This window comes from Telmatherina bonti (assembly GCF_933228915.1).
Source record: "Telmatherina bonti genome assembly, chromosome: 20".
Taxonomy (NCBI): Eukaryota; Metazoa; Chordata; class Actinopteri; order Atheriniformes; family Telmatherinidae; genus Telmatherina; species Telmatherina bonti.
The window spans coordinates 7,539,034-7,558,301 of record NC_136618.1 but is presented as its reverse complement, the minus strand read 5'-3'; the positions used below and the strand labels follow the sequence as shown (position 1 = coordinate 7,558,301).

Here is a 19,268-nt window from a genome sequence, read left to right as displayed (position 1 = left end):
TAAATTATAGAGGAAAAACTGGGATTAACGATGCTTTAACTTTATAACAATAAATTATAGAGCAAAAACTGGGATTAATGATGCTTTAACTTTATGAAAACCAAGAAAAACACAATTTTTTTTAACGCGACTGCTCGTTCTGTTTGGTCTTCTCGCTTCTCGTAGAAGCAACATGGCGCATGCGCGTTTCGTTTGAAACGGCAATGGCTTCTCCCTGTAACATGCTGAGGTTACGTGTGAGGAGGAGAAACAACCTGAGGAGCTACCTGCAGAAGGTGAAGACGTGTCTTCCCCGGGGTGTTGTGACCGACGCAGCTGAAGCGGCTCGGAGAGACCGGAGCGGTGAGTAGGACATGTTTATAACAACCTGCTCCCTGCTCAACAAGGACAGGGTGGAATAAATGGGTTAAAATTAATAATTTAATAAAATTTTGGGTTAAAATTACCTTTCTAAGATCCTGTAGAGTCATATTAAATAATAATATGGGTTTGACAGACGGGTTTTGCCCAGAACGTATCTGAGGACTGTTGTAAAGATGTTATATATATTAGCAGGGGCGCTGCCAGGAATTTTGGGTCCTGCGAAAGACCACCCCCTCCCCCCACCCCCCACTAGGGCCGCTCGATTATGGCAAAAATTATAATCACAATTATTTAATTGTTTTATTCTATTGTACAGTCACAACACAAGCAGGAGATCAGACAGTAGAGGACATCGTAGGAAGGTGCTGGTGGACTGTCCAGTTGGACGCAGGTCCTCCCATGAAGTGCTACAGGCTTCTTTTTTTTTGTTTTGTTTGTTTTTTGTTTACTCCCTTCCCACCACATAATATCACCTATGTTACAATACAAAGAATTAATACCATAAAGTTGGTTGCAAAGAACTGGGCTAAGTTCTCCAACTTTCCAACAAATACAGCTAAACTAAGTGTAGAAGTTCTCCTTGAAGAGCTGAGTCTTCAGCTGGGTCTTAAAAGTAGACAGGGACTCTGCAGAGCGGTCAGAGTTTGGCAGATCATTCCACCATCGTGGAACAACAGAGGAAAAGAACCTAGCTGGTGATTTAGTCCCACGTTGTGGTGGTAACACGAGGCGTCTTTCACTGGTGGAACGTAGCGGTCTAGAGGGAGTGTAGGTCTGGATTAGGGAGTGAAGGTAGACAGGAGCCGTTTGAGTTATTGTTTTGTAAGCCAGAAGCAAAGCTTTAAATTTGATGCGTGCTGCGACCGGAAGCCAGTGAAGAGCGATTAGCAGCGGAGTGACATGAGCTCGTTTGGGTTGGTAGAAAAACAGACGCACAGCGGTGTTCTAGATCATCTGCAGAGGTTTAACCAGCATGCAGGCAGACCTGCCAGTAGGGAACTGCAGTAATCGATGCGTGAAATGACCAGAGCCTGAACCAAAAGCTGAGTCGTGTGTTCTGTCAGGTACGTCAGATTCTCTTGATGTTGTAGAGAGCATATCGGCAGGTACGGGCAACCGAGGCAACATGGACCTTAAAGGTCAGCTGGTCATCCACCAGAGTCAAGCTTCACACTTAATTGCGGAGGTAAGGAAGGATTGGCTGGACAGACACTGAGTCTTGGACAGATTGATCTGAAGGTGGCGATCCTTCATCCATGCCGAGATATCACCAAGGCAAGCTGATATTCTCATTGAGACGGTTGTGTCATCCAGAGGAAAGGAGAGGAAAAGCTGAGTGTCATCAGCGTAACAGTGACAGGAGAAGCCGTGAGAACTTATGACTGCACCAAGTGAGGAGGTGTATCGTGAGAAGAGAAGAGGGCCGAGCACCGACCCTTGAGGCACCCCTGTTTTCAACTCATGTGAGCTGGACACTTCTCCTCGCCAGGATACCCTGAAGGATCTTCCTAAAAAGTAGGACGAGAACCAGGAGAGGACGGATCCAGAGATGCCGAGCTCAGAAAGTGTGGAGAGGAGAATCTGATGGTTCACTGTGTCAAAAGCAGCAGACAGGTCCAGCAGGACCAGGACTGAGGACTGACCAGTGGATCAGGTCCAGCAGGACCAGGACTGAGGACTGACCAGTGGATCAGGTCCAGCAGGACCAGGACTGAGGACTGACCAGTGGATCAGGTCCAGCAGGACCAGGACTGAGGACTGACCAGTGGATCAGGTCCAGCCGGAGGGAATCGGTAACCGACAGGAGAACAGTTTCAGTGGACTGGCCTTGCCTAAAGCCAGACTGATATGGATCAAAAAGGTTTTCATCATGGAGGAACTGCGAGATTTGGCTGAAGACTGAACTCTCTAGTAGTTTAGATATAGATTTTTTGATTTGATTTTCCCACCCCTACAGTACATATTATACTTGTTCTTTATGTGTGTTGTTTGTGCTTTCACCTGCGTGCTTCTGCTTACTCGGCTGTGACGAAATGCTTTTGTCCCGTTTTGATTCGATTCCGATTTTTTTGGGTGCCGATTCGATTTAAATTGTGATTCTCACGATTCTTAGATATTGCTGATTTTTGCAGATTAAAAAAAAAATGTATCAAACTTTTTATTTGTTCGTCATTTTTCCTGATTTAAATGAGGAAAAACAGCCCAGTAGCCAGACCATCATTCTGCTGCTAGAAGACAAGTAAAAAGGTCAATAAAAACAATAAAATTGACAAAAAATTTATAGTGAATTCATTTAATTTATTTGAAAAAACAAAAAAAAATTTTAACAAAAAAAAATCTCATTTAAAATTGTGAAGCAAAAATCCAGATTTTTTATATTTTGATTCGATTTTCTCACCCCTACAGTACATATTATAACTTATTCTTTATGGAATATGCATGTTTCTGCTTACTGCACCTGTACTGCTGCAGCAAAGCCATTCCCCCACCGAGGCTCCCAGAAAGATTTCTTATTGTGGTCCAACAGCAGACGAGACATGAAGACGTGATGTTGCTGCCACTGCTGAGCGCCTGTAAACGTCCTGCATGTGTGTAACCTGTCCTCCTCGTCTCATGTCCCGTCTGCAGGTGAAAAGGATGAACGCAGGACTTTGGACACTCTGCTGCTGCAGAGACATGAACAGGCCGAGAGGTCGGTCCTCATCGGCTGCCAGTCGAGAACCAACGAGAAAAAGTTCCTCAAGTTTCTGTCAAAGCACGGCGACATTAAAAAGCACTTCTTCTATGAAACTTATGTAAGTTGTGCGGCAGGTTTTCCAGCTGGAGGCCTGCTGTGAAGCGGTGACGGAGCTGTTGGTGTGTCTCTGCAGGGCACGTACGCAGTGGTGGAGTTTTCCAGCCGGGAAGGCGTTTCCTCTCTCCTCGACTCAGCCGCCATCCCCAGCGTCAGCCACGAAGCCACGGTGCCTTTTAAGTCCAGACTTCTGTCACTCAGAAACCTCAGCGTGGTGGACTCACTCAGCCAGAAGCCTGGACTGCAGTGCCAGCCTCAGACCAGCGTTCCCATCAACAAGCTGATCCAGAAGCTGTCCCGAGAGGAGAGTGTAAGCGTCCTGGCGGCGGAAACGAAGCTGGTTGGCTGGTGTTCACAGCGTCCGCTGACTGTAGGTGTTCTCCTGCTTTCCTCCCAGGTAGACCGGCAGATCACATCCCTGACAGACGTCCACCAGCTCACCGAGGAGAACAGCCGGCTGCGATTCCTCGTCTGCTCGCTGCTCAGAGACGTTGCTGCCGCTTACTTCCCAGAATGCTCCATCAAGCCGTTCGGCTCGTCGGTGAACGGCTTCGGGAAGCTCGGCTGTGACCTGGACATGTTCCTGGATCTGGACGGCATCGCTGGCTGGAACCTGAAGATGGTAAAAGAGACGTTATACTGGCTTCTGTCCCATTCCACCAGTATAGAGAACCAGTAATGGAGAGATCATGATGTCCCACGGCGGGGGGGTCATGATGTCTGACCTGTAGCGGACCGGAGACCTGGACATGTCAGCAGGGTGGACGTGTTGACACGACACCTGCAGGACTTTTCATTTGGCCCAGTTTACACCGTGTCCACCGCTGGAAATGACAGCTTTTAACGCTATAAAAGGAGCCGGAGGATCAGTGTCGGTACCGGCCCGAATGAGTCGGTAATATCCAGCATCGTACGGCGCTGGATGTTTGTTTGTGTTGCTGCTTAAACAAACAAACAAACGGTTTGAGTCGGTGTCGTTGTGAAATACCAAACAATTTGAATGTTTTTACATCTTGACACGATTTAAGATGATCAAACGTCTGAAACGTGTGTGTGTGTGTGTGTGTGTGTGTGTGTGTGTGCGCGCGCGTGTGTGCGCGTGTGTGTGCAGCCTAAATCAGGTCTGTTCTTAGAGTACCAGATGAAGCGGGCCAACTCGGAGCGGGCCGTCACCCAGAGCATCCTGTCTGTCATCGGGGAGTGCGTGGACCAGTTCGGGCCCGGCTGCGTCGGAGTGCAGAAGATCCTGAATGCACGGTGCCCACTGGTCCGCTTCGCCCACCAGCCGTCCGGGTTCCAGTGTGACCTCACCGCTAACAACAGGTACGTGTTGCCATGGCAACCTGGTCCTGCTGTGTTCTACCAGTCTGGAAACTTCTAACTTAGTCACGGCTTCTCGCCCCAGAAACGGGCCTGAAAAGCCCCGAACAGAAAGCGATTTTCAGGAAGTCGCAGCAGCGACCCGGTAGAGCGAAACCAAGCAGGATGGCCGAGGGGGGGAGGGGGGGGGGGGGGGGGGGGGGGGGGGTGGTGGTGTTGCATTGTTTCTCACATCTCCTCCGACTGAGCTGAAAACCGCTGTGCATTTTCTGAGGAAATGAAGTGGAACCACCTTGTGTGTGTGTGTGTGTGTGTGTGTGTGTGTGCGTGCGTGCGCGCGCGTGTGTGTGTGCGTGCGGGGGGAACTCTTGTCGAGTCGACTCTTTGCAGCGCAGCGGTTTCCTTCCTGCCAACACGCCGCTTTACCTCATGCAGACGGTGGAAACCAGAAGCGGACTGGACGACCAGCTGCGGGGACTTCCTGCAGCGCCGCTTCCCGTTTCAGAGCCGAAGACCAGAAACAACTTTTCAGGGTCGAGACTCAGCTTTAGCTTCAGGATTTGGGCTTAGATGGTCTCTGACTGAGGATGGGGGGGCGACTGGAGCGTTGCCATGGCGACAGAGCAGAGGTGTGTGAAGGGAAGGTGCCGTAACGTCGGTCGGTGTGACCAGCTGCTGCCCCCTGCTGGTGGCTCCAGTTTCACCGACCGGCTCTGTTCAGAAGATCCAAATAAACCGAATCCGGATCGGATCAAATCCTGGAAACCTGTTGTCATGGCAACGAGTTTGAGAGCTGTTTTACCGCAGCTCTGAACGTCGTGATGTCCCATAAAGACGTGGAAGGCTTGAAGAGAAGAAAGAGGATTCTGGGATCCGATTAATTTCATCCAGACCAGCTGGATCATTCAGAGTGTGAAGTGTAAATAAAGCGGGGAAATCATGTTCTGTTTGTACCCATCCATCTGCAACAGTTTGTCCAGACGTCAGAGGAATTAATCTGACTAAATAATTCATGACATCATTTTGTTATCAGTCAGAATGATGGAACTGAGACGTTTTCAGCAGGATTTACAGGTAGAAGCATCTGGAACAGCCGCGGCCCTCATGTGGCCCCCCTACACCCTGGCAACCTGCCCCTCAGGGGCATCGTAGACCAGAGATCCCCCATCCAGGTCCTCGAGGACCAGGGGATCCCTGTCGTAGACCTCATCACAGAGCGGGTCGTCGTGTCTGCAGGATCATGATGCTCCAGTCGCACGGCGCGGAGTCACATGTAGGATCCATGTTAACGTCTCGTCCCCCGTGGCGCGAGGCGTGGCGAGGCGAGGCGTGGCGAGGCGAGGCGAGGCGTGGCGTGGCGTGGCGTGGCGTGGCGAGGCGTGGCGTGGCGTGGCGAGGCGTGGCGTGGCGTGGCGTGGCGAGGCGTGGCGAGGCGAGGCGAGGCGTGGCGTGGCGAGGCGTGGCGTGGCGTGGCGTGGCGTGGCGTGGCGTGGCGTGGCGTGGCGTGGCGTGGCGAGGCGTGGCGTGGCGTGGCGTGGCGTGGCGTGGCGAGGCGAGGCGTGGCGTGGCGTGGCGTGGCGTGGCGTGGCGTGGCGAGGCGAGGCGTGGCGTGGCGTGGCGTGGCGTGGCGTGGCGTGGCGTGGCGAGGCGTGGCGTGGCGTGGCGTGGCGTGGCGTGGCGTGGCGTGGCGTGGCGTGGCGAGGCGTGGCGTGGCGTGGCGTGGCGTGGCGTGGCGTGGCGTGGCGTGGCGAGGCGTGGCGTGGCGTCTTGTTATCACAGCAGTTCCAGACGTGTTCCTGTGTCTCCTCCGCAGAGTGGCCATGAAGAGCACGGAGCTGCTCTACCTGTACGGAGAACTAGACCCTCGGGTGCGTCGCCTGGTCTTCACCGTGCGCTGCTGGGCCCGAGCCCACAGCATCACCAGCACCATCCCCGGGGCGTGGATCACCAACTTCTCCCTCACCGTCATGGTGCTGTTCTTCCTGCAGAAGAGGAGTCCTCCCATCATCCCCACCCTGGACCACCTCCAGGAGCTTGCAGGTACCTGCCGACACGTCCTGCTGGTGGAGGGACCGGAGTGTTCAGCAGAGTGTCCGAGCGCTTTGCTGCTTCTCTACAGACAGAAATAAATAAAATAAATAATAAATAAATGATCCCAGTAAGGCAGCAACTGGTCTGCTGTTGGGTTTAAACTGGAGTCCAGCAGAAAAGGATCAGTTTGCATCAGAAGCATGAAGCGTTTTCTCTTTACTGTAACAACAAAACACACCGGAGACGCTTCAGTGGCCGTTGTCAACGTACCGGGTGTAGAAAAATTCAGTTAAATTTTTTTCAATCCAGCTTTATTTGTACACTTCAACAATGTTCTCACAGGGAACTTTACAGACACATCATTTCAAGCCAATTCATACATATCCTATAATAGAAACCAACTGATTGCATCGAGTCATGACTTGGATCCAATCCCCCATCCTGAGCTGCACGCGGCGACAGTGGGAAGGAAAAAACTCCCCTTTAACAGGAAGAAAACCTCCGGCAGAACCCGGCTCAGGGAGGGCAGCCATCTGCCTCGACTGGTTGGGATGGAGAGGACAGGAAAGACAGATCAACATGTACAACTGCACTTATTCAGGAAGACCTGCAGAAAAAAGGAGAAATAAGTTAGAGACGGCAATATTGGCATATATTTATACATTAATATATTAGAGCAGAGGTGTCCAGCTCCGGTCCTCGAGGGCCAGAATCCTGCAGGTTTTCTATGTATCCCTGCTCAGACACACCTGATTCAAATTAATTAGTAGTAGAGCTTAATCAGTTGTGCACGTCATTGGCTGTTTGATCCATTTAGTGGAAGCTAGATGTGTTGGAACAGGAATACATGGGAAACCTGCAGGACAGCGGCCCTCGAGGACCGACTTTGGACACCCCTGTATTAGAGAAATAGAGCGAGGTACTTCTCAGTGCATCAGGTAACATCCACATTGCTACATAAGTAATGGATGGCTAGACTACCCATAACTATAAGAGCAAAGAGCAGAACCTGGACAGTTGGGTCCCGAACATGCAGCTGAGCCTTGAAATGTGCAGAACATCCATGTTTATATGTGTGAATCTGCATCTTTTACCCCATTACGTCTTCAGTTAGGAAAAACCAGTTTCTCTGCCGCCGTGTCTGCACTCCGTCTTGAATAATACAAATATCCGAGGTGGGTCTGATGTGAAACCGGTACTTGGATTTGTGGCGTCTCTCCGGACGTAAGCGCTTGTTTTGTATCTGCTGGACGGCGTGGAAATCTCCCTTCAGGATGTTCCAGACTCACACGGTCGGGTTAAAACTCAGGTTTTAGTTGTCTCCATGCTCCAACACACCTGACTGAAACTCACACAGACTGACAAGAAGCTGCTGGATCCATTTGATTTGAATCAGCTGCGTTGGTGCAGGGAAACAACAGGAACCTGCCGGATACCGGCCCTCCAGGACGGGAGTTTGATTCCGCTGGGTTAAAGGCAGATGAACAACGCCAAACATCTGCACTGCTGCTACATGATTCACATCTAAGCTGATGCACCCAGATGTTTGGATTGTCAGCTCCAACAATCCCCGTTAGAGCTTTTTAATCCGGACGTGTGTTCCGTCTGAAATTCCTCCGATTTGCTTTGGTTTCAGTTTCAGTTGCTGGTAATGAGCTGAACGTCGTGTTTGGTTCCTGTCTGTGCCTGCAGCAGAGCGCGGGACACACGGTCGTTGGGAAGTAAATAAGTTTGGTTGTTACATGCTGCACAAGTTGCTGAGAAGCTCAGAGAAAACCAGTCCGACATGCTGGTGGCAGCACTGGTTAGTGGGAGGGGAGCTCGGAGAAGCGACGGCATGAAGACGGAGGCTGAATTAGCCATAAAAATCTCGTTTAGTTTGGTAGCGCTGCTTAAAAAGGTGAACACTGCAAAAGTCAGCCTTAAAAAACAAGTAAAAAATATACAAAAATGAGGTAAATGTTTCTTAAAATCAGATAAATTATCTGCCAACAGAACAAGAAAATGTGGCTTGTCAGGACTTCCCAAAACAAGTAAAAATCCTCTTGAAACAATTCTCTGGCATAAAAACTAAGAATTGTCTTACCTTTAAAAAAAATAAGCACATATGTGTACTCAGTTTAAGATTTTTAATCTTATTTAGATTTCAGTTTTTGCAGCGAGCAGCAAAACCAAAAGTTAGTGAGAGAAATCTGCGCGGTACCATGAATAACTGGTTCTACTGGAAATCTGCTTTTATTCTCTTCAAATGAACCGATTTCCTGTTTTCTGTCGTGTTGTGTGATGAAAGAAAGTCTGAAACCTTTAGAGGTGAACTTTACGCAACATGTTGTTCACTAACAAGATGTTTTACCACAAAAAGCCAAAAGGCCTTTCTGAGCCATGAAACCACTGAATGTTCTCGGTACGTGACAGTCCTCTTCATCATCCTCTTCATCGTCAGATGAAGATTACAGCGCATGCAGGACAGGTTTTATGTTGTGTCTTACTGTTACAAGCTTTTACGTCCCTAAACGATGGACTTATCGTCACATGGTTCTACTTAAATGTTCTGCATTCATAATATTCCATCAGTGCAGCTTCGACTTTTTATGTTTCTGTAAATTTCACCTAAAAGTTGAATATGTCTACATTTCTGTGAGCAGTGTGGCTACACACCACATACATGGCAGCTGCTTTATTTGCACCGTTTAGGGACGATAACGCCTTAAAAGAACCATAGAAGAAGTCAGTCTACATCAGGGATGCACTGATGCTGAATACCAAGCGTTTGTACTTGTACTTGGTATTAATAAAAATGTACCGATATCACATTCGTCAAGCCAGTGCAGATGTGTTTGATGACATGCTTCGGACATGTTTTAAAAGAAATAAATGCAAAATGTGACATTTTTTGTTCTACTAAAAGCCAGATCTTCATTCCAAAACCACACATTCATAGTTGCATTTAGGTAAAATGTACCAAATCAAAATAAAACTAGTTGAATTTGTTAGAACTGTAATGTTATTATATTAGTATTGGTGAGGTAACTTCAGAAAGGATGGGTCATTTATTACAACCTGATGAAATCTTATACAGTTATAACAGCAGTAATAACCAGAGTCACTATAATGTTCACATAAACAGGTCTGGTATCGGCAGATATTCAAGTTTCAGATGTCGGTATCGGATCAGAATTCCCAGAAAGTGGATCGGTGCGTCTCTAGTCTACATTTAAAGTAACCTGAAGTGCAGTCATCGCTGCTCCTGCAGCATTTAGATCCTCTGACAGATGAAGAACTTTCCAACCTGTTCATTCACTACGGTGCTATGCCCGTCTTTACCACTAGAGGGCAGTCATTTCTACTCCCTGCACCTTTAATATCCTCCCATCCTTCTAACCGACACGTAGCTTGTTTACAGCCGCCCTGTGTGTGTGTAAAGGCTGCCCTGTGTGTGTGTAAAGGCTGCTGTGTGTGTGTGTGTGTGTGTGTGTGTGTGTAAAGGCTGCTGTGTGTGTGTGTGTGTGTGTGTGTGTATAAAGGCTGCCCTGTGTGTGTGTAAAGGCTGCTGTGTGTGTGTGTGTGTGTGTGTGTGTGTGTGTGTGTGTGTGTGTGTGTGTGTGTAAAGGCTGCTGTGTGTGTGTAAAGGCTGCTGTGTGTGTGTGTGTGTGTGTGTGTGTGTGTGTAAAGGCTGCTCTGTGTGTGTGTGTGTGTGTGTAAAGGCTGCCCTGTGTGTGTGTAAAGGCTGCTGTGTGTGTGTGTGTGTGTGTGTAAAGGCTGCTGTGTGTGTGTGTGTGTGTGTGTGTGTGTGTGTGAAGGCTTGCCAAATTTAATCAGCGATGACATGTTTAGCCGCATGTCATCTTTCAACCGCTGGTTGTCTAGGTGGTGTCCCGATAACAACGTGGGTTTTATAGATAATTGGAGCGCTTTTTGGGGAAAGTCTTATTAGGAGAGATGGCATCCATCCCACGTTGGATGGAGCCGCTCTCTTATCTAGCAATATGGACTCTTTTATTAGTCAGCTAAATTGACAACTCAGGGTTGGGACCAGGAGGCAGAATTGTAGTCCTACACACTTTTCTGCAGCTTCCCACCTGCTGCCGCCCACCCAAAACCCCATTCCGACCTTATACAACTTCCCAGCAGTAAGAATTAAACAACACAAAAACACTTCTGGGGTTAATCGTGAAAACCTCATAAAAATAGAAACAATGGATCTAATCAAATCTGAAAATAAGACAATAAAGTGTGGCCTACTGAATATTAGATCCCTCCCAAATAAGTCTTTATTAGTCAATGACTTGATAGGTGATCACCACATTGATTTATTCTGTCTTACGGAAACCTGGTTACAGCAAGAGGATTATGTTAGTATTAATGAAGCTACGCCAGCTAACTATTTAAACTTTCACATTCCTAGAACTACAGGCAGAGGAGGAGGTGTTGCAGCTATTTTTAAGTCAGAGTTTTTAATTAATCCTAAGCACAAAACTAACTATAAATCCTTTGAATTCCTGACATTAAATTTATCTCATCCAAAATGGAATTCAGAGAAACCGCTCCTTTTAGCATTAGTGTATCGCCCACCTGGACCTTACTCCGAGTTTCTGACCGAATTCTCTGATCTCTTGTCTGAGTTAGTGCTGACTACTGATAAGGTCATTGTACTAGGTGATTTTAATATTCATGTTGACCATGAAAATGATAGTTGAAACATTTCCTTTAGCTCTATTCTAAACTCAATTGGGTTTTCACAAAATGTCCATGGAGCCACTCACTCTCATGGTCATACTCTTGATCTTGTTCTAACATCTGGTATTGAGACCGATAAGCTCAAAGTATTTCCTCAAAACCCTGTCTTGTCCAATCACTTCTTATTAACCTTTGAATTCACTTTATTTGATTACTCACTGACCAAAAATAAATTCTACTATAGTAATGTTTATCAGACAATAATATTACAAAATTTAAACAATCAATTGAATCAATTTTTTCACATCTACCATGTGTTAGCATGACTGACAGTCCCCCTTTAAGCCTTACTCCTGCTCAGATTGATCAACATGCTGATACTATAACAGCTTCAATGCGTACAACCTTGGATAATGTTGCTCCCCTAAAGAAGAAGAAATTAGATAAGATTATGAAGGCTCCCTGGTTTAATTCCCAGCTTCGAGCTCTAAAACAGGCATCAAGGCGTTTGGAAAACAGATGGCGTTCATCAGGACTAGAGGAGTCTCACTTAACCTGGAAAGAAAGTTTAATTGTATACAAAAAAGCCTTACGTACGGCAAGAACAGCTTATTATTCATCATTGATAGAGGAAAACAAAAACAACCCTCGGTTTCTTTTCAGCACTGTAGCTAGGCTTACTAGGAGCCGGAGCGCTGTGGAGCCATGTATTCCTTTCTCACTTAGCTGTGATGATTTCATGTATTTTTTCAGGAATAAAATTGACACTATTAGAGATCAAATTCACAATACTCTTTCTTCTACCTATAATGTTGAGCCTGTTGTGGTCTCCGAAGCATCCTTAGAACCAGGATCTGACTTGTGTCTAAATAGTTTCTGTCCTGTCCAACCCTCTGAATTAACTAAAATAATAGCTTCATCTAAACCATCCACCTGTATCTTAGACCCTCTCCCAACGAGCCTCTTTAAGGACATTTTCCCTTTAATTAATACATCACTATTAAATCTTATCAATATGTCTTTAGTGACAGGATATGTACCACAATCATTTAAAACTGCTGTAATCAAGCCTTTACTTAAAAAGCAATCTCTGGATCCAGAGGTGATAGCAAATTATAGACCTATATCTAACCTCCCGTTTATGTCCAAAATTCTGGAGAAAATAGTTTCCGCTCAGCTACATGCCCACCTGAGCAGAAATAATTTATGCGAGGAGTTTCAGTCAGGATTTAGAGCTCATCATAGTACTGAGACGGCATTGGTGAAAGTTACTAATGACCTTCTTATGGCCTCAGACAAAGGACTTGTGTCCGTACTTATCTTGCTTGATCTTAGTGCTGCATTTGATACAGTCGATCATAACATTCTGTTACAAAGACTAGAACAGGTGATTGGAATTACAGGTACAGCGTTAAGCTGGTTTAAATCATATTTATCTGATAGACTTCAGTTTGTTCATGTAAATGACAAGTCCTCCTCCCAAACTACAGTAAGTCATGGAATTCCTCAAGGTTCTGTACTTGGACCAATACTCTTCACGCTATATATGCTCCCTTTAGGCAAAATTATTAGACAGCATGGAATAAACTTTCATTGTTATGCAGATGATACTCAACTATACTTATCCTTTAAACCAGATGAAACAAATCAGCCCAATAGGCTACAAAATTGTCTCATAGACATAAAGACTTGGATGTCTAGAAATTTTCTCCTCTTAAACTCAGATAAGACTGAAGTAATTCTCGTTGGATCTGAAAAACTCAGAGCTAAATTTTCCGGTTTTGTAATGAACCTGGATGGCATTACTTTAGCTTCCAGTGCTACAGTGAGAAACCTTGGAGTAATATTTGACTCGGACCTGTCGTTTGGCCCACATATTAAGCAGGTTACTAAAACAGCCTTCTTTCATTTACGTAATATAGCAAAATTAGGGACATTCTGTCTCGGAGTGATGCAGAAAAACTGGTTCACGCTTTTGTTACTTCGAGACTAGATTACTGTAACTCTCTATTACTGGGCTGTCCTAAATATGCCCTGAAAACCCTTCAGCTGATCCAGAATTCTGCAGCCAGAGTCCTGACCAGAACCAGCAGGAGAGATCATATTTCTCCAGTTTTAGCCTCTCTTCATTGGCTGCCTGTTGAATCTAGAATAGAATTTAAAATCCTTCTCCTTACATATAAAGCCCTCCACAACCAGGCACCACTATATATCAAAGACCTCATAGTTCCTTATATACCAAGCAGAGTACTTTGTTCGCAGACTGCAGGCTTACTTGTGGTTCCTAGAGTCTCAAAGAGCCGAGCAGGAGGCAGAGCCTTTGGTTATCAGGCCCCTCTCTTATGGAATAAGCTCCCAGTTAGTGTTAGGGAAGCAGACACCCTCCCCACCTTTAAGACTAGGCTGAAGACTTATCTTTTTGATAAGTCCTATAGCTAGGGATGGTTAGCATCCCTTAGTTATGCTGCTATAGGTTTAGACTGCTGAGGGACATTTCCTGATACACTGAGCTTCTTTCTTTTTCTCTTTATCTCTTTCTTTTACCCCCCCCCCCCCCCCAATAACAGTGTTGCATCATTAACATGTATGTCTCCTGTCTCAGCAGGTCTCCCTGGCCGGGAGTAGCAGTTCCTGTTGTCTGTTGTCTTTCTGTCCTCTTCCCCCCACACAGCAGAGGCAGATGGCTGCCTGTCCCTGAGCCGGGTTCTGCCGGAGGTTTCCTTCCTGTTAAAAGGGAGTTTTTTCCTTCCCACTGTCGCCTGTGTGCTTGCTCAGGATGGGAGATTGAGTTGGACTCAACTCAATCTGTTGGTTTCCTTATATAGGCTGTTATGAATTGGCTTTCATTATGTTTTCCCCTCTGTCTGTAAAGCGTCTTGAGATGGCATTGCTGTGATTTGACGCTATATAAATAAAGTTGAATTGAATTGAATTGAAGGCTTCCGTGTGTGTGTGTGTGTGTGTGTGTGTGTGTGTGTGTGTGTGTGTGTGTGTGTGTGTGTGTGTGTGGGTGTGTGTGTGAAGGCTGCTGATTTAACTCATGTTGTCGCTGTCGCCCGCTCAAGGTCCCGCCGACAGGTGTGTGATCGACGGGAACAACTGCACGTTTGTCAGCGACTTCGGGAAGATCGAGCTGCAGAGCAACACGGAGACGCTGGGTGAGCACGTGCACGAGGGCCGCGCTCGTCTCGGGGGCTAAAAGCAAACTTGACGTGTGTTGGTTTGTTTCAGAGAAACTGCTGAGCGACTTCTTTGAGTTCTACGCCGTGTTTCCCTTCAACACGGCGTCCATAAGTATCAGGAAGGTGCGTAAGGCTGCGACTTTCACACTCATGCATTTTCCTTACAAAGCTGCTGCGTTTCAACAAACACAATAACATTTATTACCCTGAAAAACTCTTACAGCAAAGATTTACTGAGTTCCGTTGCTTTAGATTCCCAGTTTCACTCTGGTGTCTGTTGTGGGTCTCAGAGGATCTGGAAGAGCTCCCTGTTCAGGACTTGTGTTTGTTCCTGTACCTGCTAGCAGTACAATCCTATTCTGGAAGCATATCATCAGACATGGAGGAATACTTCGAGTTTAGTCCCGGTCACCGTGTGTGAAACGCAAATACATGATAGAAATATGTCTAATAAGCTGGTGAAAGTACTACAAATAAAACATAAAAGCCAAACAGCAGGAGGAGAAGATATAAACCTGCCAGACTCACCTGCGACAGGTCAGGATCATGTGTGTCAAGCTGTCAGCGCCCACATGACGTAAATCAGCCAACGAACGATGACTTGTGTGTTTAAAAAGCCGGGTGGTTTCATCTCTTACGACGCGCTGCACACTGAACCATGCAGAGCTTCGTGGATGAAGGCTGAGGAAGACTCTGATGCTTAAAGTACCAGGACAACCCACAATCCTCTGGGAAAGTGGTCCGTAAACGGTGAAATGAAGACGTCCCTACAGCTAATCCCACAATGCTTTGCTGCATCTGCTGCTGGAGGCCTTGAACGCATCGCAGGAACCATGAAGTCACAGGACTGCAGAGGGATCAGGATGCAACTTGCTCCTGCTGAAGCTTTAAGACTGTAAAAATAAAAACTAAGACAGAAAGAAGCTTCACATGGAGTTAGATAAAACGTCCAGCGTGAGGAAAGAACGGGAAGTAGACTCCACCCTGACCACGAGGGGTCTGTGGGTCAGAACAAACTAACGGCAGGATGTAGATCTGAGGACTGGACTGATCCATCTCCCTGCTCTTAGCGAGGACTGAAGCTGCAGGTCATCCATGAGTCCTGATCCAGTCTGGTGGTAAATCTGCCATGATGGAGAGGACTCCTGCCAACGCTCAGGATCTGGAACAATCTGCACAGGAAGAAAGCAGCAGCTGAGAAGCTCTCAGCAGCGTTTGGAGGCGTCATCCCTGCTAAATGTTAGCAGTTCCTCATCACTGGCCGTGTTGTCGTCATCAGACTCGAGCTTCGTTAGCAACAAACACAAAACACCACACACACAAAACGTCCATGCATCCATCTTCTGCTGCTCATCCGGGGTCGGGTCGCGGGGGCAGCAGCCTAAGCAGGGAAGCCCAGACTTCCCTCTCCCCAGCCACATTTGCCAACTCTGCGGGGGGATCCCGAGGCGTTCCCAGGCCAGCCGAGAGATATAATCCCTCCAGCGTGTCCTGGGTCTTCCCCGGGGTCTCCTCCCAGAGGGACGTGCCTGGAACACCTCACCAGGGAGGTCCAGGAGGCATCCTGACCAGATGCCCGAGCCACCTCAACTGGTTCCTCTCGATGCGGAGGAGCAGCGGCTCTACTCTGTTCTCCTCCTGGATGACCGAGCTCCTCACCCTATCTCTAAGGGAGAGCCCGGCCACCCTGCAGAGGAAACCCATTTCAGCCGCCTGTATATGAGATCTCGTTCTTTCGGTCACGACCCACAGCTCATGACCATAGGTGAGGGTAGGAACGTAGATCGACTGGTAAATCGAGAGCTTCGCCTTCTGGCTCAGCTCCTTCTTCACCACGACAGACCGGCGCAGAGCCCGCATTACTGCAGACGCCGCACCGATCCGTCTGTCGATCTCGCGCTCCATCCTTCCCTCACTCGTGAACAAGACCCCGAGATATTTAAACTCCTTCACTTGAGGCAGGACCTGACCCCCGACCCGGAGAGGGCAATCCACCCTATTCCGGCTGAGGACCATGGTCTCAGATTTGGAGGTGCTGATTCTCATCCCAGCCGCTTCACACTCGGCCGCGAATCGCTCAAGTGAGAGCTGGAGATCACGACCAGATGAAGCCAACACACAAAACGTCATTTTTCATATTTCCTCTGTGAAATTAGAACATGGAAGTCCATTTTAATTATTTCCAAAGGTGGAAGACAATGAGCAGGACTGTTTATGTGCAGGAGACTCTGATGCTTCAGATATGACAGTAAAATGAGGCTTAACGCAGATGGGTAGGCTGCAGGTAGACGGCGGCCATGACCCAAACCCAGAAGCTTTCTCTGGTGGCGCCAGAGCCATAAATCTGCTTCACTGTCCAGCAGTAAACATCCTCCGTCAGGTAGCCGAGCACCGCGGAGGCTTTCCCGTTTCTCCCGGACCTGTAACACTTTCGCTTCCAGCCGCTGCTTCCACACAAACATGTCTTCTCTATCCAACCGTGTCTCCATCCGTCTGCAGGGAAAAGAGCAGAACAAGCCAGAGGTTGCGCCGCTGCACATCCAGAACCCGTTTGAAACCTCCCTCAACGTCAGCAAGAACGTCAACGCCACCCAGCTGGACCGCTTCGTGGCGTTGTGTCAGGAGAGCGCCTGGCTGTTCCAGCAGAGTAAAAGCGTCTCACCCAGAGGGAGCGACACTCCTGCACCTTGGGGGCTCGCCACCTTACTCCTGCCTTCACAAGTCACAGGGGTGAAAAGCCCCAAGAGGAGGAGGAGGGAGCCGGCCAGCGAGAGGATCAAGGGTTTGTTAGAGTCTCTGAAGAGTAAAAATCAGGGGAAGAGCTAAAATCTCAGGAACTGTGGGGTTTTTTATGGACTGGAACATGTGCAGGGACAGCAGAGGCTGCACTACATGGACTGTAGTTCCAGAGACGGACACTAGAGGGCACTCCTCCGCTCCACATGTGCTGGAAGCTGCCTGTAAACAAAATCCTGTACTGTAGACTTTCCTGCTGTGTGCTAATTAAATATAATCCTGTGCACGGGGCTTCACCGCTTCTAAGACTTTATTCCTAATGCTTCATTTGATCAGAAACAGAACAAGTAGAGGCTGTTCCAGCATCTGCACACTAGGAATATTACTATACTTATAATTTCTTCATTAATGCCATGAAGCGAGTGGAATTATTGGTATTTCTGCAGCGGGAACTTATTATACCAGAACATCAGAGAAACAAGATTCACATTCATGGTAAAAATACGGCTGGAAGGAAATATGATTATTTTATCAAAACAGTTTAATTTCCTGTTTTTTTCCCCCAGGTTCTTATTATACAAATGTTCATGTATGATCACGTGACATCAGGACAGTTCAGGATGTTTACATGTAAAGTCTCATTCCAGGAGAAGTTCATTCTTAAAACATGGAAACATAAAGTGTATGTGCGTACGGAGCATGCAGTCCACCTTTATGTTAATATTTATTATGCAGACTTATTTAACATGCTGTTTACTCATCACCTATCTACAGTCCTGTTAGAGACGGGCCATGCCAGCACTCCTCCTGCTGGAACAATACCGCTAATGGTTTTTTTTTTTATCATTAATAACAAGTAATTAAACTAAAGGTTAATAAACAATTCATATTTATGATGCGGAAAATAAAAAAAATATCACTCATCGCAGAAATATCACTAAAAATTTACCAGAATGTGCAACAACCTGCATTAAACCAGTAAAATACCAGAAGCAAGCATTGCCTTACTGACAGTAGCAGCTTCCTGATAGGCTGCCATGATCATGAGACACAAAAAGAAATCACTCGCTGGGCTTCATGTTATTTTATAGCCCAAACTTTTATTAGTGAAAACGGCATGTTTTGTGTCAATAGACTGTATCATAGTACACATAAAGTATCAATCAGATACTCTGGCTGGCTGGTATGGAGTATTAATGTAAAAACAAAATGAGGTATAATAATGGTTACGAGTGTTGAGATCCTTTCCTGTCACATTTAAGTATTCAGCTCATTTCCTTTGCTGAAATACCTGAGATTTACAAAGAGATACACCTTTCGTACGACAGCAGCTGTCCGAGCTGCTCTGAGAGGACCGGCTGAGTCCAGGTCCACACGTCCTGCACGGAGCCGATGGGAAGTTCTTCCTCTGACAGGTTTCATCTCTTATGATGTTCCTCCTTAAATGAGGTCAATTCATTTTAATCTTATCTTAGCCTAGCAAGCCTTAGCCATGTCAGCTGTTCAGGGAGGTGGAGATGTTCTCAGATACCATCCTGTCCTCTAGCATCAGGTTTAACATGAATGAAAATGTCGACACCTTGTAAACATCAGTCTGTTAAGTCATATTCATGACATTCCTGGCTGTAAAGATGCCAACTTCCAGCATTTTCAGTCTCTACAGGTCAGACCACCAAGCGCTTTCATGCTGTTAGCAGGTTGTGGCACACCGGGCCAGAAGCGCTGGTCCTGTCCACATCAGGTGCAGACTGGGCGATACGAAGCGGGTCAGCAGGCTGCAGGTAGCAGAGCCGGCCAGGAGAAGGCTGAGAATAGCTGCAGGGTGAGCAGAGGAAGTTGTAGCCGTGTCCCAGCCCCTCGAACGCAGAATGAAATAAATACGGAACAATGACAGGATCCAGAAAGGGAGGAGAGGAACGCTGGGGAAAAGACGGAGACTGTGGACAAACAGGAAGCGTGGCTGACACCGAGACTGGAAACCAGAGCGCTGCTGCAGGTGAATCAGGCGCTGTCGCCGTGGAAACGGAGGATGATGTCACCTCGCAGGATGATCGATGGGAGATACGTTGGGTTTGGCAGGAAGTGTTGTCCTCACAGAGACAGATTAATGATCAGAATTAATGATTAATGTCCATAAAACCAGGGGACACGCTGGGAATGAGGAG

General features: G+C 47.2%; 1 protein-coding gene across 2 annotated transcripts; it reads left to right on the top strand.

The window, feature by feature from the left end:
- The first annotated feature begins 212 nt into the window (after nt 1-212).
- Nucleotides 213-17,388, top strand: mtpap (mitochondrial poly(A) polymerase). Of its 2 annotated transcripts, XM_079259672.1 has the most exons (9): nt 213-342; nt 2,992-3,158; nt 3,234-3,467; nt 3,555-3,779; nt 4,269-4,480; nt 6,291-6,517; nt 14,251-14,343; nt 14,417-14,490; nt 16,867-17,388. In XM_079259672.1, exons 1-9 carry the CDS (start codon nt 222-224, stop codon nt 17,191-17,193), a joined length of 1,680 nt encoding a protein of 559 aa, XP_079115798.1. In that variant the 5' UTR covers nt 213-221; the 3' UTR covers nt 17,194-17,388. The 2 variants fall into 2 exon arrangements, with proteins under 2 accessions (XP_079115798.1, XP_079115799.1); XM_079259673.1 differs by lacking the exon at nt 14,417-14,490 and having other exon boundaries at nt 16,867-17,065.
- The last annotated feature ends 1,880 nt before the right edge of the window (nt 17,389-19,268 follow it).

Coding starts and splice junctions, on each gene's coding strand:
- mtpap (XM_079259672.1), top strand. CDS start 222: ATGCTGAGGTTACGTGTGAGGAGGAGAAACAACCTGAGGAGCTACCTG. Junction 3,468..3,554: donor AGCTGTCCCGAGAGGAGAGT/GTAAGCGTCCTG, acceptor CTTTCCTCCCAG/GTAGACCGGCAGATCACATC. Junction 14,491..16,866: donor CGTCCATAAGTATCAGGAAG/GTGCGTAAGGCT, acceptor ATCCGTCTGCAG/GGAAAAGAGCAGAACAAGCC.